We start from the raw sequence: 25,845 nt of genomic DNA, 5'->3' as shown, positions 1-25,845 counted from the left end.
TGTATGCTCGGGTAACCAATTACCATCAAATGCGACGTGAACTCATCCACCCGGATAGACGATAAATAAAAAAAAAACATTTTTGTAATCAATGCAATCAAGTATTGTTTACTTCTAGAGTCATGTTCCTTGAGTCCTCTCTGTTGAGCGTGGAGTTCCCGTATAAATATCCCATGGCCGGTGCTGAATATCAAACATCCCCCTAATATTAAAATCTGCAGTGAAAGGTCCGCCCCAGCAGCGGCTATATAAGGAGGTAGCGACCGCGGCGCGATTTCTACACTACAACATGACGCCATTTGCAAGATTGGTACGTTAAATATTGTTTTATTTTAAATAAATAAAAATATAAATTTTATGCAGTGTGTTACAAATATGTTTGAAATGTCAAGTGCTTTTTCCTTGTAAGTGCGTTTTGGATTTACTTTTAATGTTCGATACAGTTGTCTTGTATTAAATTGTATAGTGTTTTAAAATAGTTTTGTAATAGGGATGATTAAAAGCGAATCGGTAAAACATTTGATAAAGACAATACCTTCTGACGAAGCATGTTGCGGATAATAACATGTACTTTTAGGTTAGGAATATTGTGTTCTTTTTTTTATAATAAATAAATTAATTATGATACCTTCGACTGTGATAACTTCAAAGTACTCTGTGATAACGAAGCATCACTACATAGTATAAAACAAAGTCGCTTTCTCTGTCCCTATGTATGCTTAAATCTTTAAAACTACGCAACGGATTTTAATGCGGTTTTTTTAATAGATAGAGTGATTGAAGAGGAAGGTTTATATGTATAATAACATCCATTAAATAGTGGAGAAAACAATAATAAATTACAGTTTCCGAAGCGAAGCGAGGGCGGGTCGCTAGTTAATCTATATAAGTAATCTTAGATCATATTGTAAACGAAAATCCATGCGGTCCATTCTTACTATACTAAAATGATGAGGTTTCTACCTTACGCCTCAACTAGCTCTCATTTTGTGAGTTATTTAAGGCAAATAGGTTTATTTTGTCTTTGATTAATTGCTTCACTTATTCAAATGGCCGTCATCTGGTACGTAATCTACATAAATAGTAATATATATTTAGTTAAAAATCCTAAAAAGGTTAAATAGCTCACCGAAACAACAGTTAATTTCGTCTTTTTTATACCGTTGATACGGTTAGATTATTAGCGCGAAGCTATAAAATTATTGTGTTGTCATCGATTCTTAATGCGTGTACAAATTTTCGAGTCAATCAGACGTCTTGGAGTCGACGAAAATGAATTCCAGAAATTCCATTTACATAGAAATATACCGAGCGAAGATAAAGCGTATTAAATAAATAATAGTTTAAAAAAACTAACAAAATATGCTTTTATAGAAAATCCAACTAAAACATAGTAAATAAATTTTAATTAAAAATAGTGTAAGAAAAAATTATTGTATTGTAAAAAAGCGTGGGGTGCTTTTCAGGATAATATCAAAATAACCCTTCTATTCATATATGTTCATAAAATGATTATGACTACTGACACCATGCACCCCACGCTTTTTTTTTACAATAAAATCATTTTTCCTTACACTATTTTTAATTCAAATTTATTAAAAAAAATATCTATTTTTTGTTGGATTTTCAATAAAAGCGTATTTTGTTAGATTTTTTTAAACTACATATTATTTATTTTTCATTTTTTAGTTGAATTAAAAAAAATTCAATGTTTTTTTTTCAATTTTTTTTTAATATTTAATTATCATCGGTCCTTAATAAGTATACCAAATTTCAAGTTAATCCGACGTTTTGAATGGGATCAAAATCATGTTCAAAGATTCCGTTACATACATACGTCTGAAGCTAATAAAAGCGTATTAAAAATGTGAATATCTGAAAGATACTAAGGGAAACAAAGTGTTTAGTGTTCACATTAATACAATTATGGTAAATAAACGTGGTAGGCAGCGGCTTGGCTCTACCCCTGGCATTGCTGACGTTCATGAGCGACGATAACCACTTACCATCGGGTTGGCTGTATGATCGTCTGCCTACCAGGGCAATAAAAAAAAATAAATAAAAAATTTCACATTCTATTGTTTTGGCACATACTCCAAAGGATTACCTAACCAATACGTCATAAAACTAGTAGACAAAGTATTTAGGATCTGTGTAATTTTTATTATAATGAACGCGTAGAGTTAAATATAAGGTATTTTAATGTATTTTAATTTTATGAGTATATCAGAGGAAGTGTGAAAGTAGCCAGAGGTAATCGGTTATTGCCTTAGAGAGAGAGAGAGAGAGAGAGTATTCTTTATTGTACACCAAAAAACAAATAAACAGTGCGATACATTAAAAACAAAAAGTACAATTGGGGTCTTATCGCTAAAAGCGATCTCTTCCAGACAACCATCAGGTGGACAAGAATCATTTGGAAACGAACTACGCGCGGTGTACCATTGCCTTAATGAAAAAAAAGTCAAGTATTTTTATACTACTTGTTTCTGCCGCGAATTTCAAAAAGAAGACAGATGTCTAGTGATGCGCTTACAAATAACTGGCACATTTCTCGATCAGGTAGTTTTACCGAATACATAACCAGAAATATTTTAATTGAGCACGTGTTAATAACCTTACCGTGAGCTGTTGCGCACACTAATTGCGCATGTTGCTAGCAACGCAAGAACATATTTACTATATTTTAGTTTATTACAAAAAATATATTATAATGTTAGACAAGTAGACACTAATATCATTGTAAGTGGAGAGACACTGGAGCTTGTTGATTCGACAGTTTTTCTTGGTATAACAGTTGATTCCAGGCTGCAGTGGGGTCCTCACATATGCAAGTTAGCGAATAGACTTAGTTCTGCAGCGTTTGCGGTAAAAAAAATACGAACGTATACTGATGAAGATACGGCACGTCTAGTTTATTTCAGTTATTTTCATAGTGTTATGTCCTATGGCATTTTGCTGTGGGGCAATGCTGCCGATGTCGAAACGATTTTCATCCTGCAGAAGAGGGCTATTCGTGCTATTTATAATATGCACCCGAGGGAATCCTTGAGGGACAAGTTTAAGGAAATCAAAATTCTAACTTTAGCGTCCCAGTACATTTTTGAAAATTTATTGTACGTGCGTAAAAACATTGTAGAATTCCCCAGAGTCTGCGATTTGCATAATGTGAACACTAGGAACAAACATAGGCTTGCGTTACCGGCGGCTCGAATTAAGAAAATAAGCAACTCTTTCAGGGGGCTGGGTGTACAACTTTTCAACAAGATCCCACAAAACGTTCAACTACTACCTGTTCATAGATTTAAGAAAACTGTCAAGGAACGTTTGTGCAACAAGGCCTATTATAAAGTTAAGGATTTTTTACTAGATGGCACTACGTGGGAATGAGGCGTTCGCTCCTGGCCTTTTCATTTTTCATTATTATTATTATTTATTTGAATTGTATTTTTTTGACTTGTCTTTTTGTATACTGTAAATATGTTATCATGTTTAAAAAAAAAAAAAAGAAGAAAATAGTTGAGAAAATACATAAAAAAGCCCGCTGAGTTTGTTTCGCCGGTTCTTCTCAGGACTGTGGCTTTTTTGGAACCGGTGGTAGAGTTAACATTTTCTTTTACATTTTGACATTCAACAAGTGTGTTTTTGATGACATCCAAGTTGAAATAAATGATTTTGAATTTGAATTTGAATTTGCAACATTCAATTCGCATTTGGGTCGTCCATTGCGTTCGGTCGGGTCGTAGCGTGCATTTTGATAATCCCCACTCTACTTAAAGACTGGGCCGGTGCCAATATGCTTTCAGTTATTCTATAGACTATTGGTCCCGTACTAGAAATTTGACTTTTATTAATTGAAATAATAAATTTGAACATTATTATGCTTCTGTTCACAGATTTCGCCAAAACTAGACTATAGACAAACAATATTAAAGATTAGGTAACAATAATAACCTATTGTCAATTTGACCATAGTCTTTATACAATAACAAAAGTTTAACAGTAAACATAGAGCTTAAATATGTGTGTGTGTCAAATACATGGTAGTGTGTGTAATGTTTTTTTATTGATTTAATGTATTATTAATGCATAATTTAAATAAAATATTAGCTTTCTGCACTCCCTCTCTATATTCTCTATAAGTGTGGGAAATTTCATACCCCTCCGTCCGCGCAATTTTCGTAAAAAGGGGTACAAAGTTTTTACTTCATCTATTAATATATAGATTTATATTAGAACTTAAAAAGCTAAATTCTTGGTACACTAGCCTTCTTTTTTCCCCTACCTAATCTTTGGTAGCCTAAGGGGCTATTCCAGCTTCACGCGGACCGGTAGGTGAGTTCACGGGTTCAACCTATTAGAATTACTACCACTGTCGCCCTAGCAAGAGCAGTGCTTCGCTAAATCTACTTCCGGATCGGAATGCTTATCGCGAATCTACACTAGCCTTGTAGTACTTTGGCACTAGCTCAACTATTATCACTGTATATTGAGCACACTATTGACAGCGGGCCACCAGAAGAATATTGCAAACCCCTGTGGTACCCCGACCTCAATGCGGATGTCCCTAACCGCGACCTGAGCCTCAACAGGTGATGCTCTTCGGGACCCGTGTACTGTGGTGTCGAGGGTAGTGCGGATCTGGTCAGTCTAACGTATCGGGCCTCTACCTCGTGGTCTTCTTCCGTCCACCTTGCCAGTCACCATTAGCTTCTCGAAGTTGTCGTTATCCTAGTAGTAGTTTAATCATTAATTATTCCACAATAACAATGTTACGTATAACAACTTCACTTTCATAATTATCTATTAGCAACTATTGTGTTCAAATGGCCAGTGCCGGGCTTGGCCAATAATGAAACGGAAATCACCAACTCTATGACGGTTTTATTAATAATTCTTATGAAATTAATATCAATAATTAGCTTGTATTTTGTCTTACAGAGCGAAGCGGTACTTCACGCCTGACAAAGGCTTTTGCTTTATAAAGCACAAGTCAGGCCTCGCGTGGAGTACTGCTCCCATCTCTAGGCCGGGGCTCCCAAATACCAGCTTCTTCCATTTGACTCCATACAGAGGAGGGCCGTTCGGATTGTCGATAATCCCATTCTCACGGATCGTTTGCAACCTCTGGGTCTGCCGAGGGACTTTGGTTCCCTCTGTATTTTGTACCGTATGTTCCATGGGGAGTGCTCTGAGGAATTGTTCGAGATGATAACGGCATCTCGTTTTTACCATCGCACCGCCCGCCACCGGAGTAGAGTTCATCCATACTACCTGGAGCCACTGCGGTCATCCACAGTGCGTTTTCAGAGATATTTTTTGCCACGTACCATCCGGCTATGGAATGAGCTCCCCTCCACGGTGTTTCCCGAGCGCTATGACATGTCCTTCTTCAAACGAGGCTTGTGGAGAGTATTAAGCAGTAGGCAGCGGCTTGGCTCTGCCCCTAGCATTACTGAAGTCCATGGGCGACGGTAGCCACTCACCATCAGGTGGGCCATATGCTCGTCTGCCTACAAGGGCAATAAAAAAAAACTTGCTGTCGTATTAAATGTTAGTAAAAGCTTTCTAGTTGTAACGGCATTAAAGTATATTTTATTTTGTGCTTTGTATGCACACGAGATAGAAACACGTCCAGATCGCGAATGTCAAACCAATCAATATCTTGAACATCAGATAACAGCGCCTTTTTATCAACTTATATCACTGAAACCGCATGGACCATCAATTTGTTTGTAAAAAAACATAATAATGCCAATTATTGTACATTTCTGAGGAGTTGTTTGAGATAAACCCATGACTTTACCTTTTGCCATCATACTTACTACCCGTCACTAGAGGAGAGTTGCTCCAAGAACACATGGAAACGCTGCTCTCTGCCAATATTCGTTACTATTATTTTTATATAACAAGTAGTTAGTAAATTTTTGTACAAAATGAAAAAAATATTTAGAAAGAATCCTTTTTGGCCTATGTTCTTGATGTTCGTATAAACCTAAGTCGTCGTGGCCTAAAGGATAAGACGCGAGGCTTACTAGTATCGAGCGATGTGACTGTGCTAGGGTTCAAATCCCGGAGGCAGAGGTATAATTTTTTTAGTAATTATGAAATTAAGGAATAGCATCGTGGAATAAAAATGAAATCCGCAGAAACTATAATTGGCGTGATCACTAGGTATACAATTATTGAGACAAACACCGCAAAACTCAAGGTCGGTAGCGGAAGTCTCTTAACTCTTAACTCTTAACCAATTACGAAGTCGCTTTTGACACTTCTTAGGACGTAACTCTTCACGTTTCGCATAATATATTTAAATATATAAAAATGAATTGCTGTTCGTTAGTCTCGCTAAAACTCGAGAACGGCTGAACCGATTTGGCTAATTTTGGTCTTGATTTATTTGTGGAAGTCCAGAGAAGGTTTAAAAGGTGAATAAATATGAAAATGCTCGGAATTATATAAAAACAAACAATTTTGTTTTTTCTTTGATGTGTCCCCTGTCGGACGGATTCCTTTTGTTTTTTTTAAGTTTATTTTTTACAAAATTGATTGAGGCACTACGAAGTCTGCCGGGTCAGCTAGTTTGAATAATAATCAATAATATAATAATCATAAGTTTTTTGTTCATGGTCGTAAACATTATTTAAAAAGCACACAATCAATTTAAATCATTATACAATTAATTCACGCACACGATAACATAATAATAACATCTGTCTCATGGGACTTCGTAATTGGAAAAGAGTATAATAGCAATGGGCTGGACATCGGGTGGATCGTGAGCTTATTCACCTGTCTATGTTTCATTTGATTTGGTTTCATTTTTATTTATTTATTTATTTTATTTATTTATTTATGTACACACAAAAAAGAAGACATAGTACCTACAGAGTAATAGGAAAATTATGTACAAAGGCACTGCTTATTTCGCTTTTTTGTTTGTTTTTTTGTTTTTAGTCATTCTGATAAATTGTAACTAATTTTAATTTTATTGTTGTGAAATTTTATGGGCTTAAGTTGCTTGAAATATACGCATTTCATTTCATTTCATTACATTTCATATGCAATAAAAAATGAAGAAAAAAACCATTTGTTACGCATAGATCGATACGTATAACTGTAAATTTTATCAGAACCATAATTGTACGTACAACTTTTATATTTACACACTATAAACTTTTTTTAAAAGCACTATCTACATTTATAATTTTTCAAACGAGGGGAGGGAGGGAAGAGGGATGAGAGGAGGAAGGAGAAAGGGGTAAACAAGTGTTAACAGCATCACTATTATTTTTTCTTCTTTCCTTTTTTTCTTTTTTCTTTTCTTCTTTATAATTTCTTCTTCATACTTGAAACGTGTATGTAACCTATTATTTGCATGAATTAAAAGGCTTATTATTATTATTATTATAATTTTACGTACACTTTACGTGTGTTGACATTTTCCCAACGCCCTATCATCCGCCTTCGAAGTCCTAATCGAGTTACGGGCTGTCCACCTCGGCAGTCGGTAACCGATATTAATTATTACAAGTTTCTTTAATGTAAAGGTCTGATCATACCGTAGAGGACTTAATATTTTCACTTACTGTCCACGAGCTCTAGGCGTAATTGAAAAATCACTTCTGCGATTTAACACATTCGCAGTTGACATATTAAATTATTAGTTAATCCTTAAAACTTTTACGCTGTCTAGTTTGTAAATTGATTTTAACTTGATGCGGAGACGAACTTCTGGCTCCTATGATGCAGAGTGGCGATCCTTTAGATAAAAAAAGATATGCACGGAGCGTTCTAAGCTTATGACACTTGATATTGGGACTCCAAGATTTATTAGTAGAAGTCGTATATTTAAACTTTGCATTCAAAAAGTATTTATAGGATAACACTTAGAACGAATGCTTTTTCCTGAAAGCGCGGTTAAGCGTGCACAATAACTTTCTGATGTGTTACTGGTGGTAGGACACTCTTGTGAGTCCGCACGGGTAGGAACCAAGACCCCGCCTATTTCTGCCGTGAAGCACTAATACGTTTCGGCTTGAAGGGTGGGGTAGCCGTTGTAACTATACTGAGACGTTAGAACTTACATCTCAAGGTGGGTGGCGCATTTACGTTGTAGATGTCTATGGGCTCCAATAACCACTTAACACCAGATGGGCTGTGAGCTCGACCACCCATCTAAGCAATATTTAAAATAAAAAAACTCTAAATTAAATAGCTGTCTTTATGAACTGTCCTTTACTTGTGAACGTTAACGCCCGTGGCCTCTAAATACAAGCTTTCCGACAGGCTAGGCGGCCCTTTGTGCGAACCGTAACAGTGGTCCACCTCCACAGCCACTAGGAAATAAGAATACCAAGAACCGGTTTTATCTGGAATAAACCTGATTGAATGCTAGCTGAGTTTTCACATTCTTTTCTGCAAGTGCGTAACTCAATGTAACATTGTCATTGACATTATCTTTGAGCGAGTTTTGTATTTATATTTCGCGTGTTGATTGGAGACAGAGAACTCACTATATTTATTATTATTATTATTTTTTATTGCCCTTGTAGGCAGACGAGCATACGGCCCATTTGATGGTGAGTAGTTACCGTCGCCCATGGACTTCAGCAATGCCAGGGGCAGAGCCAAGCCACTGCCTAACAATGACGTCACTGTTCATATTGGCTGTACAAATTAAATGTCAAAAATAATTTACGCTTAGTGTGGAATAGTCCCTTAGGCGACCAACGATTAAGTCTCTCCTCCTTGCGTTGATAATTCTCAATGCTGATGGGCTTGGCCTGCTTTAATAGCTTTCTCCTAGACTATCTTGCGTCAGCCCTCTCTGTCCTCTAGAGCGTATATGATCCGATTAGATCAATGGACTTCTTTCTCTGGGCTTTCTTCCGAATACCTTGTTACCTGTTACAGGCAGCTTTTCTAAATTGCCACCTCTCCTCAATTAGGTAGGGAAAAGAAAAATTCAATGGAATATTGTAAAAGCATCAACGTTATTATCATCATATTCGTCTCGTAGGTCAAGTAGTAAGTGACCTTAATCAATACGGTAGCGAAATTTCGATTAGCATTCCAAATCAGTACTAATAATATACTAATTTTACTAATATTAATAATAATTTTTAAATTTACTAAAAATAATTAATTTTAATAATACCAATTTTGATTCAGTTTCATTTGATTTCATTTCATTTTTGTTTATTTTTATTTTTAATAATTCTGATAAATTGTAATTTTAATTTTATTGTATTTTGATTTAAATGTTATGTAATTGTATGCGAAATTTTATGGGCTTACGTTGTCTGAAATAAATGCATTTCATTTCATTTCATTCATAATATGAAGTATGTGTTGTTTGTATCTGGATACGTATTATTTTATATATCTCTGATATGTCATTGTGTATGTGATTCTAAAGAAATGCTATATCTCCCAAGTAACAAATTGTATTCATACAGAAAATAGCCCACTGAGTTTCTCGTCGGATCTTCTCAGTGGGTCGCGTTTCCGATCCGGTGGTAGATTCTGCGAAGCACTGCTCTTGCTAGGGTCAGTGTTAGCAACTCTCCGGTTGAGCCCCGCGAGCTCACCTACACACGTTAGGGTGAAGCTGAAATAGCCTCTCAAGGCTATCAGCATAGATAGGAAAAAAAAAACAGAAAACATTTCAAGTTCTCAATTCAACTTCACCGTGTAAATTTCGAGTAAGCTTCGGCATGTCGAAACAACACGAGAGCTTTTTTAAAAATTTTGTAATCCAACTCGTATGACAACATAACGGCAATGAAAAGATACGTGTTTTATCTAATAGATTCATATTACGACGAATCAAGTTTTTAGGGTTTGTACGTGAGGCTCTAAAAGGCATAATTGTTGGGAAATTTAATTTAAATTAATTCTTGTCGGTTAACGCAGAGCAATTTCTTAGCAATTTGTAAATTTTTAACCGACTAAAAAAAAAGAGGTAGTTCAGTTGGTCTTTTTTTTATATAAGACAGGTAATGCAACCTTGATATTGAAGCGAGTCAGGAATGCGTTCCAAGCTAAATAGGCATTCGTTATGCAATACAATTGAGACATAGACCTCATGTCTTAAGGTGCGGGATACACGTGGTCACGTCCGTTTTTTTTATTGCCTTTGTAGACAGGCTAGCATACGGTCCACCTGATGGTGAGTGGTTACCGTCGCCCATGGACTTCAGCAATGCCAGGAGCAGAGCCAAGTCGCTGCCTACCGCTTAGTACTCTCCACAATCCTCGTTTGAAGAAGAACATGTCATAGCGCTCGGGAAACACCGTGGAGGGGAGCTCATTCCATAGCCGGATGGTACGTCTGTGCGCTCAGTGTGCTTATGCAAGTCTTTTAACGTTCTCGATAGCGTAAAAATTAACTCAAATTTGTATGCAGTTTTGTTAGTATGCAAATTTGAGTTAAACTTTACCCTATCGTGAAACTTCAAAAATTTGCATTAAGCAGTTGAAATCTAAGCGACCGTGAGCTAATCCACCGATCAGTTCAATATTAAGCTTTTCATTTATAAGCGTACAGAATTTCATTATTAGCACTTACTAAATATCTGTATTTTGACCGATTGTGAAATTGATTTTTAAATTCTCAACATCTACGAGGTAAATGCGCCACCCACCTTGAGATATAAGTTCTAAGGTCCAAGTATAGTTACAATGGCTGCCCCACCCTTCAAGCCGAAACGCATTACTGCTTCATGCAGAAATAGGCAGGGTGGTGGTACCTACCCGCGCCGACACACAAGAGGTCCTACCACCAGTAATTACCATACCAGTAATTAGATAAAATTGTTTGAGGATATGAGTCGTCTATTATCAAAGGTGGCATTCTGTGCATTTGGACAAAAAAATGTTATTGATATGTCAATACAGATTGATTTGAATATAATCGTCTCCTTCAAATAATACGGTTCAAAACCTGCATTAAATAAAGGTTAATACTTAACCTGTTATTTATCTAAGATGTCGATCAGAAGAGTTTTGTGACTGCCAATGGAATACAAAGTCAATAATTCGTTTTTCTGATTTACCAATAATTATCCAAAAGTCACATTGCCGGCTTTGATAATAGTCGACACATATTAACTGATAATTCACCCGAACTGATGTATTGTATCTCTAAAATAAATATACATTACACTATAGCATTGCGTATTTCGCAAGAAATATTCTTACAATAACTTGACACTATAACGCGACTGTGCGTGAAGTTACGACATTATTTAACTTCGAAATTATTAATATTGCTCTAATTTCACGAATGAAATCGTAGTTCCGAACCGTCGTGGCCTAAAGGATAAGACGCTCAGTTAACTCGTGTCGGGCGATGCAACGGTGCCAATGTTCAAATACCACAGGCTCACATCAATATATATTTTTAGGAAATAAGTACTTAAACGGTAACTTCCACGCAATAGGAATAAACACATAATATTTATAAATTAGCGTAATTTTTGGTAGTAGGCCGTCTGGTAAGCCTGGAAGAGTATTGACAGCTCTGCCTATTTTTGCAAACATGCATTCCAGCTTAAGAGGCGAACGGACTATTGTGAGTGCGATATATCAAGATGAGCGTGCACTTACTTACGGACTAGTGTTAAATCGTTATTGGAACTCATGAGCATTTAGTGAATTTCGTCATTTACTATGAGACATACGGCCTCATTTATACTTACCTAACCATGCGGACTCACAAGGCGTCCTACCACCAGTAAAAACCTTACTTCTTCTAATAAAAAGCTACCTATCTTGAAACCGGAACACGTTGGTGCTCCGCCGCAGAAATAGATCTTGGGGCTCTCAAGGCATCCTACCACCAGTCCAACTCATCTGAATATCCTAGGTTTTTCTGCGCTTGCATTATCACGCTACACTTTCACACATTATTAGGTGATAATCTAACATCGGCCACTATACGGAGCTATTGGGATATTCCCAGAAAACAAAATTAGATTTTATAAAGCATAGTGCTGACTCTTAACATGACGGTCCTTTGTGGATGCCTGACGTCACTGAAACTCATTACTGCTCCGCGGCAGACATCCGGTGCTCACTTTCATCGTGATGTCAATGGGATATAGTAGACAGTAAATAAATATGTATTTCACCTTTGTAGCATATCAGATATCCGTATATTGTATTTCAAGTTCAATCTATTTCTAGGCCGAATTTCATCAAAATCGCTTCAGTGATTTGTACTTAAAAATATTGGTTGTCTGCAAAGTCGATTTACGGACGATAGTTTTACGTGATAATAGCTCTGACGTCACGCGAGAAGAGAGTAAAATGTGTCACAAGCCAACGCTTGGGACGATCGTGCCTATTTATCGATTGTTTTTTTTATGATTGAAGGTTTACTGGTGGCCCAGTGGCCTCTCCAGTTCCACCAGGACAGGTGGGCGAGCAAAGGCTCAGCCAGGAAGATATATCGCTTGATCCGCGCTCTCGCTTATACGCTCAGACGGAACGTGACCCTTTTTCGTGCGTGCAGTCGGTGTTCATCGATTTATTCAGACGTTATCACGTCAAACCGTAACAAACGGACAGAATTACTTTCGCATATATATGCGATAGCCGCCAATTTCCTAACAACGTACTTATTAAGCATGATTTATACTAATGGTATAAAGAGGAAAGATTTGTTTGTTTGTTTGTTTGTTTGTATTGAATAGGCTCCGAAACTACTGAACCGATTTGAAAAATTATTTCACTGTTTGAAAGCTACATTATTCCCGAGTGACATAGGCTATAATCTTGATTGAAAAATATTAGAAATCCTCACTAAAACCCCAATAATGTAACCCAAAGTGTAAAAAATTATCTAAAATATTCTTTACATCGCGTACCCTGCGAAAACTATTGATGATAGAATAAAATAATGTACTACGACTTTGTAGAGCACATTATTATTTATAAAAAGTGTCGCGACAGCTTAAATCTAACTATTATAGTTATGCCGCAATAAGTGTTCTTTTATTTAACAAAAATAAAACAACGTCAAATGTATCGTTGAAATTTTTGTTAAAGACCCGAGCGGAGCCGGAGTGGGCCGCTTGTATCAAATAGACCATTAGTTTTTTGTTTTACGTCCGACCGAGAACTTTTCGGGGTCTACACAGCCTAATCGAAAATTAACAATCTCTATTCGTTACCGAAACACGGGCGATACGAAGTATTACTTCGCTCGAGACCCATTTACTTTATTTAACAAGGGCGTTGTGCTGTCATAATTCTGTAGCGCTGTTCCGTAACTGGTCTACATTCCAACGAATACAACTTGTATTTAAATTCGGCAATGAAACGGCTCGTTGGTGCGCAGACTTTTTATTGCAACTAGATGTTTAGACGAAACTAATTAATATAAAACGAATAATTAATACTAATTAATCATAAAATTAAATCATCAAAGTATTTTTTAATATTACTTTAATATTACTGGTGGTAGGAACTCTTGTGAGTCCGCACGGGTAGGTACCACCACCCCGCTTATTTCTGCCGTGAAGCAGTAATGCGTTTCAGTTTGAAGGGTTGTAACTATACTTAAGGCCTTAGAACTTATATCTCAAGGTCGGTGGCGCATTTACGTTGTAGATTTCTATGGGCTCCAGTAAACACTTAACACCAGGTGGGCTGTGAGCTCGTCCACCCATCTAAGTAATGTAAAATTAAAAAATATGTATACGATTTGCGAAAACTGATCAAAATGTTATGTTTAGACGTAGTCCATCATTTAGTAATGTTACGAGATCGGCCTTGCGTTTTTAAATCGTCTGGTATGGGAGAGACTACACAATCTCAGTCATCTTTTGGACAAGCTCACGGCCCAACTGAGGTTAAGTGGTTATAAACTTAAGAATTACTGGATCAAAAAAGAACTTTTATATCCCGTAAACGCATTTGGTATGCAAAACAATAAATGTATGCATATTAACATGCCTAACTACAAATGTTATAAAATTGTTTTTTAGCAATAGTTGTTGAATAACCGGATCATCCTTCGTATTGGGATGTTTTTTTTTGTTTTTTTTTTTATTGCTTATATGGGTGGACGAGCTCTCAGCCCACCTGGTGTTAAGTGGTTAGTCGAGCCCATACATATCTACGACGTAAATATGCGCCACCCACCTTGAGATAAGTTGTAAGGTCTCAAGTATAGTTATGCTTGATCTCTAGGGATTGAATTGACCAAACCACTCCTCTATAGGTTTCGATGACAACCTGGATGAAGTAGGAGGGCAGCGTTGGCTTGCGAAAGAACTTCCCAACATTAAGCTCTGCTTTTCATTGTTCCAGGCGTTTCTAGCATTCATCGCGTATGCGGCGGCCCAGTACAATGAGGACCGCGCCCCTCGATACATAGCCACTGAGCCTAAAGAAGTCTCCACGCCTGTGCCCATACTGAAACAGATAAACAGGTAATAAAAAGGTTTCCATCCTGCAACATTAATCAACATTAACCATCATGTGTTCTAGATTATGAAATGGTAGGAGAGCAATATGATCAACTTAATCAACTTAATAATAATGGCATCTTAATAACAATGTATTCTTTATTAACTTAGGCGTTCAGGCAAGCTCATAGCCCATATGATGCTATGTGGTTACTGGCCAACGTCCAGTTCGAGACATAACGTCCTTGGGATTACGCTGTCCTGCCCTTCTGGAATGCGTGATGGATGATTCACTAATAATCATTTTTAACCTTGGATTGAAACCGCTGGTTTGTGCACAGCAATCTCCGGTATAATATTGTGTCGTATGCGTCTCTAAGCCCTTTTATCCGATTGCGATGAAAATTTGTAGTTTTAGTTTCTTTTTTTTTAATATCACCAACGGACATTAGGTGCCATTAGGACAATTCATTAAAATAAAGTGTCATTAAGGCGTGGTTAAGTTCCACATTTCACTTGTTAATATTTAAGCTTAAAACTTTATGGTTCGAATTTAAATTTCGCAGACACAACGAAGACGGCTCCTACACTTATGGCTATGAAGCCGCCGATGGATCCTTCAAGATCGAGACTAAATCGCAAGCAGGTGATGTGAAGGGCAAATATGGATACAAGGACGACACTGGCAAGGTAGGTTACACTTGAGGTCACTAGCTAATATGATTCTAAATTTCAAATCTTGAAGGAAATCTATGATCACTTAAGGTTGGAAATAGCCAATGTAAGTAGGAATCAGTAAAGACAACATCCACTAGTTACAAAAAAAAGGAACAAATTTATATTTTTCCCGGTCTTCACGACTCGTTGAAGTAATTAAAAGTATTCTTACGGTTTAAGCTCATGTTTTTACTGTAGTCTATACTAATATATTTATATAAATCTACAGTGGTTTTTACGGATGTTCCATTAATGCATCCAATTGACTTGAAACTTGGTACCCATGTAGAAAATACATATACTTAATGGATAGGCTAATATTTATAATATGAGTGTTGGACTCCCTAATAATAATGACAATAAATAATAATGTTAATTTTAATTGCCCAACGAAGCGAGCGAATACAGGTATATAGTTATATTATTTCCGTAATAGGTAGTTAGTACGATATTGAAGTGTCAACGTATAACAACTTAGACGTTCATGACTATGAATACTGTAAATAATTCGAAATATCGGAAATCATTAAAAGGACAAGAAAATATGCGAGTTTTTTTTTTAATAACTGGGAACAAATTAGGACCGGTCATGCAGGCTAAAATTAGGATTTCCTATGTTATGGGTACCAGAAACTGACATGCATACTTCCAGACAAAGAGCCAACAAACCTGCTCATCACACGGATGTTTGCCCGATGTAGAAATTGAACCCACAACTCTTTTTTTTAACGCTGGGGAATTCATTTACGGATACCCGGTCGAGGGAGGTTACCTGGTAACAGACCGGGTTATGTCGAACTCCGGCACCTCTAGAGAAAGAGAGGGAGAAAAGGAAGACCGGTGTCCTCCTCTTCTTCCAATTCCTGTCGGGAGACAACGCCCTGAGGAAGGCGCGCGAGGCGCTGCACGGCGTCAGCCACGCAAGAGTTACCCCGCAAAACCGACTACCGAGTAAACCCCATCGAGCTCCACCACTCCGACTCCACGAAACCCACGGTACCGCACAGTGCGCGCCGAAGGTTCGCCGTCGCCGGTACCCGTCCCGACAATAAGACGTAAACATAGTTTTAACAGTAGTAGTAGTAGTAGTAGTATCCGTTATAGTTTTATTGTACGACATTTTTGTGTCTCCAGCTACGAGTGATTGAGTACGGCGCCAACAAATACGGATTCCAGCCAGCCGGCGAGGGCATCACCGTTGCGCCTCCAACCCTCGTCGACGAGTCGACCAGGGACGAGGGACTCAGACCCGGGAAGTCGCAGGTACGGGTCCAATGTTCAGTTTCACATGCCAACTACAAATACCCCAGCTGACAAGACAACCATTCGTGATTCTGGCTTCATAAACATTGTATTGCTATTTAACACTAATCATATCAACACTTACTGGTACCTATTTCTACCATAGCGGGTAGATAACGCTACATAATAAGTATTACTCAAAGTAAACAAAACCAAAAAATGAAAATTTAATAGCTGTAGATTAATTGGTAAGAAGGAGGGACTTCGGTTCCCTCTGTATTTTGTACCGCATGTTCCATGGGGAGTGCTCTGAGGAATTGTTCGAGATGATACCAACGTCTCGTTTTTACCATCGCACCGCCCGCCACCGGAGTAGAGTTCATCCATACTACCTGGAGCCACTGCGGTCATCCACAGTGCGTTTCCAGAGATCTTTTTTGCCACGTACCATCCGGCTATGGAATGAGCTCCCCTCCACGGTGTTTCCCGAGCGCTATGACATGTCCTTCTTTAAACGAGGCTTGTGGAGAGTATTAAGCGGTAGGCAGCGGCTTGGCTCTGCCCTTGGCATTGCTGAAGTCCATGGGCGACGGTAACCACTCAACATCAGGTGGGCCGTATGCTCGTCTGCCTACAAAGGCAATAAAAAAAAAAGTCATGACGTCAAATGTGCAAAAGCAATAACATGATACGTGCATTTTCAATGCAAAGGTTCAAATCTGGTCATTTGACGCGTTATGGTATGTTTAGTTTAACACTAACTACACTAACCGAAACGGAATTAGAGCCACAACGGCCTGAAATGTTCATGGTATACGTCAACGCATATGGTTATCAAAACCTCGTCAACAGCGTGCGTCAAAAGCATGGTTCAAGCCTGCCGCAAAAGTAGGTAGGCAGAACGCAGTTTCATGGACCTCACACATTAGGTGGAAACTGATGTAGACAGTATTGCGGAACTCGCTCACAGCCTTCACTCATGGACGTCAAAAATTTCAAGGTGAAGCTACTACCTTCCATTAAATAAATCGTAATTTACAAGATCTACACCTAATCTATTGTCAAATCAAACTGATTCTGTTTACGTTGATCCATCAGGGAGGTCGATCACAGTACCGAGCCCCGGCTCCACAACCAGACTATGACTACGAGGAACCCGCGCCTGCACCGCCCCCGCGACCCCGTCCCCAACCGCAACCACAACCCCAGTACCGCGCCCCCGCCCCTCGTCCACAACCCCAGCCACAACAACAATACAGACCGGCCCCGCAACCTCAGCAACAGTACAGACCGAACCCCCAACCACAACAGCAATACCGGCCTGAACAATCTGCTGCCCCGACTCCACCTAAGGTTAGTAGATCGATATAGAGACGAACCTTCTTTTTTTTTTCTACCTAAGCTGATGGCCTTGAAAGGTTATTTCAGCGTAACCTTAACTAGTAGGTGAATTCACGGGGCTCAAACCTGACGACGTTGCTAACACGAGCCCTAGCAAGAGCCGTGCTTCGCAGAATCTACCACCGGATCGGAAACGCGACCCACTGAGAAGATCCGGCGAGATGCTCAGTGGGCTGTGTCTGTGGATTAAGTGACGAACCAGGATCAGACGATTAGAAGCCTGCATTATAATATACTTGATATTAAATGATAGCAGTACTTTATTGTACAATGAATAGTCAGGACTATGGTATCTATCCATGGGAGCTCACAAAATTACTTAAGCTTATGTACTAATGAGCTTATGGTTTCAATAGTGTACCACAGGTTTATGCACTGACCTTCAATATAAAGTTTTTCTTACCGACTCAATGAAACCAGCATTTATTCATCTATACTAATATATAAATCTACAGTGGTTTTTACGGATGTTTTTTATTTTTATTTATTGCTTAGATGGATGGACGAGCTCACAGCCCACCTGGTGTAATTGTTCGTTTAAAGGTATAAGATATGTATTACAATCTCAATAAATAATTACATTTCTGAAACTACAGCCGGCGTTCTTCTCTGGTGCTGCCCCGGCGCCTGTAGAGAACAACTTCTTCGAACCCGAGCCAGCGCCCAGACCGCGCCCGAAGCAGGATTTCAGACCAGCCCCTCAGTTCCAGTCCTTCGCTCCAGCCCAGGACTTCGCTCCTTCACCGCCACAACAACAACGCTATACCACAGCCAACCAGTTCCCTCAGCAGAAGAGCCAGCCGTACTCCATGCTGGACCAGCTCTTGAAAGAATACTCTTTGCCTCAGGGTGGCGCTGCGCCCCTCCACGACATCACCTTCGGATCCTATTAGTCTATTAGGAATGTTGTAAATATGTAATGTATTGTAATTAAAGAAATTAAATTGAGTTCGTTCTAGGAGAGCTTGTGTGATAATTTTGTATTTAAAAAAAAAGCTAGATAAATGAAGCTTTTATCGAAAGGAAATTCGATATTTTTAATTTTTCTAACACGGTCACCGCTCTACCTGTTTATAACACCCTTTTATTAGTTCGGCATGTACACATGACTGACTCGATGGTGCAGTAGTTAGCGGCTCTGGAGGTTGCGCCAAGGGTCTTGGGTTCGATTCCCACATCGGGCAATCATTCGTGTGATAAATAGGTTTGTTAGCTCTTTGTCTGGGTATTTATCTATCTATACTTAATATTATAAAAAGGAAAGATTTGTTTGTTTGTTTGTATTGAATAGGCTCCGAAACTACTGAATCGATTTGAAAAATTCTGTCACTGTTTGGAAGCTACACTATTCCCGAGTGATATAGGCTATCATCTTTTTTGAAAAAAATTAGGGATCCTTAATAAAACTTCAATAATGTAACCCAAGGTGTAAAAAAATTACCTGAAATATTCTTTACATCGCGTGCCCTATGAAAACTATTGATGATTGAATAAAATAATGTACTACGACTTTGTAGAACAACATCATTATTTACGAAAAGTATCGCGGCAGCATAATATGTCAACTATTATAATTATGCCGCTATAAGTGTTCTTTTATTAAAAAAAAAAACAACGTCAAATATCATTGAAATTATTGCTGACCCGAGCGGAGCCGGAGCGGACCGCTAGTTATCTATATATACGAACATATTAAAACGATACGACCATATTATGTATATCAGTCCCTGGTACCCATAACACAGGGAATCCTAATTGGGGCTGAATTACCCCACATTGCTCGTAGAACGGATGACCGTTGGGGCCAGAAAGTTGTTGAGTGGCGACCGCGTACTAGAAGACGTAGCGTGGGTAGGCCTCCCACAAGATGGACCGACGATCTATTGAGGTTCGCGGGAGATCCGATGCAGGTAGCACAGGACCGGTCTTTGTGGCAAGGCTTGGGGAGCCCTATGTCCAGCAGTAGACGTCTGTGGGCTGATAAGAAGAAGAAGAAAACTCCGCGTAATTTGTTCCCAGCTATAAAGTTATTTAACATTATAGCCATTTTCATCGACTTTAAGACAATTAACATGAATATTTACACACGCATCAAGGACCGTTGACCTTTGCAACCTTGCTCTAATTTTACTAGTATGAACTGTATCAAATAGATGAAACTAATTGTTAGTTTAGTTTGGTATTTAAGCCTATTTTTATTTAACTAAACTGATACATTGTGTAAAAGTTAGAGAGAAGCAAAGGAAAATTTCATCGTAATACACATACATATGAGGACGTCAGCGCAAAAGTGACCTAATCTTACCATAGTTAGTATGGAGCAATGAGGTTTAAGTTTTCATGAATTTTAATTTGAGGAGGCAAAAAAACAATACGCGCAAATATAATGATAACAAAGCCATCTGTTATCTATGGGTGAAACTATGGATAGGTTTTGCAACAAAATTTATTATATCTATACATATAAATAAAATTGGAGTATCTGATCTGTAATATTGAAATAACCACTTTTTACTACATTCATATGAATATATATACGGTACATACACCAAAATAACATTTTTTACAATTTTTGTCGGTCTGTCTTTCTGTCCGTCTGTCTGTCTGTTTGTTCCGGCTAATCTCCGGAACGGCTGGGCCGATTTTGACAGACTTTCACTGATAGATAGCTGATGATATAAGGAGTAACTTAGGCTACTTTTTGTAGACTAGCTTCGCCCCGCGGCTTCACCCGCGGTACGACAATAATATCGCGGGACTCAGCTATCAACAATAAAATTTAATGTTCCGAAGCGAAGCGAGGGCGGGTCGCTAGTTTTAAATAAATTCCAATGTACATATTATAAGCTTGGGAGTGCTCTGAGGAATTGTTCGAGATGATACCGGCATCTCGTTTTTACCATCGCACCGCCCGCCACCGGAGTAGAGTTCATCCATACTACCTGGAGCCACTGCGGTCATCCACAGTGCGTTTCCAGAGGTCTTTTTTGCCACATACCATCCGGCTATGGAATGAGCTCCCCTCCACGGTGTTTCCCGAGCGCTATGACATGTCCTTCTTCAAACGAGGCTTGTGGAGAGTATTAAGCGGTAGGCAGCGGCTTGGCTCTGCCCCTGGCATTGTTGAAGTCCATGGGCGACGGTAACCACTCACCATCAGGTGGGCCGTATGCTTGTCTGCTTATGCTAAAAAAAAAAAAAAACTTGAATATAAAAAAATGTGGGTTTAGACCCTTTTGCGCTGACGACCTCATATATGTATCTAAATCGGCGAACAACGTAGAGAGACACATTGAAATCATTTGCGAAACGGCAACAATTACACAACTCTGTACAACTAAGACGAATACTTACTTATGTATGTACGTATATTTTTTTCCTATCGACTAGTCGCGGGCCGTGGGAAGCGTTCCCAGTTCTGTGAATGTATGGGAAAAACGTCTGTGCACAGTTGCATGCGTTGTTTTGTTATGCATTGTCAAATCTTTACGTAAGTCACATCTGATGGTTTGTTTTTTTTTCTTTTCGAGATACAAAGATATTTTAATGAGAACTATTTTTGATTTCACGTTAAACATTTTTTTATGAAACTAAAAGAATTAGATAAGCTGTCAATTATATTGAATATAGCTTCAATAATAACATTAAGTCGGGCAGTGTTGCCGCTGAAATATGTTTTTTTTTTAATGTATTGTTGGGTGGACGAGCTCACAGACCCCCACATTGCAAGCCCGCAAAATTATTATTTGCGTAATTACTGCAGGTAGAACCTCTAGTGAGTCTGCAAGGGTAGGTACCACCACCCCGCCTATTTCTGCCGTGAAGCAATAATGCATTTCGGTCTGAAGGGTGGGGCAGCCGTTGTAACTATACTGAGACCTTAGAACTTATATCTCAAAGTGGGTGGTGCATTTATGTTGTAGATGTCTATGGGCTCCAGTAACCCCTTAATACCAGGCGGGCGGTGAGTTCGTCCACCAATCTAAGCAATAAAAAAAAGGTATCCATCAAATGTATTTTGTTCTATGATAGCTTCCCGTTTCTAGCTGGTCCATTGGAACCTCGGCCGAGAGATGTGATAACGGTACTCCACGCGTAAGCAAACCTGTCCTTCGTGTGTTCAATGAAAACTTACGGTGCTCACGTAGTTTCTAACGGTGCAACTTGTATCATTTACGTTATACATCGTTTTGTGTAAGAATCGCGTCCGTGAAGGCTGCCCATTGTTGTACCGTACAATACCCACGCTGCGGGCCAACCTTGGGTAGCACAGCTCGAAATATATTGTAATTATAAATGCTAATTTTAGACGCAATTCTGTTTAGGCCTAGAACCAGTTAAAAAAAATTTGGACTGATCGTGTGGTTTTTTGGGGCGTCCTCCAACCAGGTGGACTGACGACTTAGTGCGCACGGCGGGAAGTCGTTGGATGCGGAACGCGGAGGACCGCATTATGTGGAAGGCATTGGGGAAGGCCTATGTCCAGCAGTGGGCAGATAAAGGCTGATGATGTGTGGTTTTTTGCCAAATGCCACTGAAGGCAGATTAGTATAACGACCTGCCTTAGGGATTCTCAAGGAGGTCAATAACACACACGACAACTTAACCAACCGCTAAGTTTAGCAAGTTATTAAGTATTTTGTATCAATACATTTTGTTTAGGAAAATCTAATGATAACAATTAGTTTCTCAGTAAAAACGGGCAAAAATTCTAAGGTTTTTTTTGCACCGGATAAGTAGGTTAATATCACGACCCGTCTGGTGGTAAGCGGCATCACAAAGTCGAATTCTTCAAACACAAACTCGCAGCGCGTCAAGCTAAGTTGTTGATACCTACCTACCCGAAAAGTCCCATATACAGCGAAATAAAAAGCAAAATGTAGAAAAATCTTTCATTGGCGTTTTATAAAAAAATATTTACAAAAAGAAACATTTGAGTATTGATCATAAGTTATCTAAATTGTATAAAATTAATGTAATCCTATCCATGCTTCATTAAAGTATGTCATCAAATCATGTCCCTCCATCCAAAGATATCTAAAGTCATTAAAATACAATTAAAATTTTGGGACAAAAATTCAATCTTATAAATATGAATATAGTACCTCAATGTCTCTGTTTATCAGTCATAGGGCCCTCTTCTCCAAGTATCTGAACGTTTCTTACTTGTTTTCTCATTGGAGCAGCAGTGGTCAATTCCGTGGGCGGCACAGGAGTCGGCGCGAAATCCGGACTAATAGCTAAAATCAACATCTTCAGAAGCAATGCCTCTCTTACTTCTGGTGGCAGGAATTCCGGAACTTCCTCAATGTGGTTCGAGGCTGAACCTGCAGTGTCATAAGGACGCGGATACATCCTCCTTCTAGGCAAGTACCGATGGTTCTCATATTGATTTTCATACATGGGCTGCATGTAATCGTTCCTATATTTTGGATCGTATCTATAATCGTATCCATCATCTTCGTAACGATTTTGGTATCTATAACTGTCTCTGTAGATCGGCATTGGGTACGCAGATCCTGGCATCATTTGGTCCACAAGCGCCTGCAATCGGTTCTGCCTCAGAATAAGAATGTACAGTAAACGTCTTAAGTCCCGTGTACTAACTGGTGCTGATATACTGTGCATATCATCTACGGACTCATACCGAGGCTGGAAGAGAGCTGGCTGCGGTCTATACGCGTTAGCGAACCTTGCCTGATACCCCGGTATTGGAACGCCTCTTTCGTCAACCGGTATAGGAACAATTCGCGTCACAGGTCTAGTGTCATATGACGCTGCGGTCGGTTCTGGTTTCTGAAGAGTCTGGACTGGCTCCTTATCGTATTGAGGCTCCAGTACTTTCTCGTATTCGTAGTGGAGAAAGGGCCGCTGGTTACCTATAGGTACGGCAGCTCCGGGATTATCTCGCAAATATTCCCGAGTGCGGAACTGAACTGCTGGCGGTCTTCGATATACTGTTTGCTGATACGCGCGGTCATCAGGTTCTCTCTGTGCTGGTATATGAACAACTGGAAGCGGATTAGAAGTCACGACACCTTGACTATCAAAGACTCTGCCTGTGCTTGCTTCTATCGTTGTTTCTTGGTCATCCAGAGGTGCATCCTGGTAGCGTTGCTGTATTCTCTGCCTTGCTGCCACTATTGATTGAATAGGAACCAATCGAGGTCGTGGAGTGGTCGTCGTAAACAATGGACGTATAGTTCCAAGTGACAGCTGACTTCCGTATTCGTCAGTGGAATCATCACCAGCTGACTGCTGAAGGTTGATCATATGAGGGTTAGTAGTCGTACTTGGTAACTCTCTTCGAAATGTGTTCATCTTCAGCACACTCTCCGGTGCCTTTTCGGTTACGTGCTCATAAACGGGCTTCACGGTTTGCGGCAATTTGGTCGTAGTCTGCCTTGTCACCAGGTCGTCTTTAAGTATATCTGACATGGGTTTTAATATTTGTGTTCTCGTTCTAATGTTCTCCTCGACTTTCGGTTTGTACAAATTCAAAATGCTGCTGGTTGTATCCTCGAGATTCTGTTGCTCAGTCGTTGATTCGGTTGTGTTTGGAGGTCTCGTACTGGAGCCTCTCCTTCTCGGTATAGATTGAATTACGGTACCTCTAGTCGTGAAGCTACTCCGAGTCGGATACACCACAGTGGCTAGTGGTCTCCTTGTAGTCGACGACACAGTTTTATTCACTCTCACTATCATCGTTGGGGAGCTTTGCGTGGTCGTTGTGGTTGTTGTCACCGGGATCGGAGTGCTTTCCCCAGAAGACGAGTACGTCACCCGTTTGATTTCACCATCCTTGTCGATATATCCAAAAGTTCCCTTCACATTACCGCGCACATCCCTACTCTCAATCTTAAACGTACCGTCGTCAGCCTCATATCCAATAGTATAAGACCCGTCGTCGTTAAGTCTCCTTATTTGCTTGACTATTTCAACTTTTGATGCATCAGCTGTTTCACTAGCTTTCAAGATCTCTTTAGTGGTGTTCGAAGGTGGTTCGGTTGAATCTTTAGTGGCATTTTCGGCAGTTGTAACTGCGACACACGCGATGAGCAGGAGGAGCATCATCTCGCTAGGGCGCCCACAGCGGCATGACGGCAGCTCCGCGGGCGCGCACCACTCCCCTATATAAAATACCGCCCCACTCGCTACCAAGCCCGTGCGAAAACCTTGCGCAACCACCGACCATTGTTTGTCATTTTATTATCTGAAACGGAAAATCTTTTTTCTGTGCGTCTAAACTATGCCGTAAGATCCCAATTGTTTAATTGTCCAGATAGTTTTGTAAAACACGTTATTCGTGGACTAATATAAGTAGTTTGTGGAAAAATTTTTGCTCAGGAATCGAAACGTCCGCAGCGTAATCATAGTGATTGTTTCGATTTCTTTGTAAATAAATATCTTTGAATGCAAAACAGTGGCCGGTGTTCCCACAGCAGTCAATGTCACATTTTTAGGTCGTAGTGAAATTAATTGCGGGCACTTTATTTTTCCACTGTGACCTTGACTGAACACATTCTATCAACGGTCGTTATGAATTTAAAACAATTTCGGTTATTACTTAAACACTGGGGATTGTACTAATCAAAGTGATCTTTCATTCCGTCTGAGGGGAAAAACCGTTATTGCATTACCATTATAATCTGAACATTTTGTCTATAAATTTGTGACCTAAATAACATTTGTGTTACGCATTTAAAAACGTGTTTTTCTTTTGTGAATCGCGACAAACTCACTTAAACACGACAGTTAAATATTTTAATTTATTAAACAATTCTGGTAGTGCAGATGCGCGCCAATTAACACCGTTTTTCCGCTAATCCACCCCAACTGTCTGGGGTCAACAGAGTTAAACTTTAATTTGTTTACGTTCACTTAAAATTTAAGTGAAATGTTCTTATGTATGGCAGCGAAACATGGGCGGCAACCAAAAGGAACGTGCATACCATTCAAGTTGCTGAAATGAAGATGCCGAGGTGGATGTGCGGAGTCACTAGGCTCGATAAAATCCGCAACGAGTACGTGCGTGGACGTCTAGGAGTACGGGACATCGCCGACA

General features: G+C 39.3%; 2 protein-coding genes across 2 annotated transcripts; one reads left to right on the top strand and one right to left on the bottom strand.

The window, feature by feature from the left end:
* Positions 1-279: 279 nt before the first annotated feature.
* CPR54 (cuticular protein RR-1 motif 54) lies at positions 280-18,735 on the top strand. Its single transcript, NM_001173232.1, is given in 6 exon segments — positions 280-310; positions 14,323-14,444; positions 14,987-15,110; positions 16,272-16,400; positions 17,478-17,732; positions 18,377-18,735. Coding segments are annotated over 6 exon segments (948 nt in total). The 5' UTR covers positions 280-289; the 3' UTR covers positions 18,674-18,735.
* Positions 18,736-22,658: 3,923 nt separating this feature from the next.
* On the bottom strand, positions 22,659-25,329 carry LOC101737072 (uncharacterized). The gene has a single exon (XM_038014277.2). It carries the CDS (start codon positions 24,852-24,854, stop codon positions 22,887-22,889), a length of 1,968 nt encoding a protein of 655 aa, XP_037870205.1. The 5' UTR covers positions 24,855-25,329; the 3' UTR covers positions 22,659-22,886.
* Between the last annotated feature and the right edge of the window lie 516 nt (positions 25,330-25,845).

This window comes from Bombyx mori, chromosome 12, assembly GCF_030269925.1.
Source record: "Bombyx mori chromosome 12, ASM3026992v2".
Lineage (NCBI taxonomy): Eukaryota > Metazoa > Arthropoda > Insecta > Lepidoptera > Bombycidae > Bombyx > Bombyx mori.
Note: the sequence above shows the minus strand (reverse complement) of the source record. Positions and strands in the feature narration are given on the sequence as shown.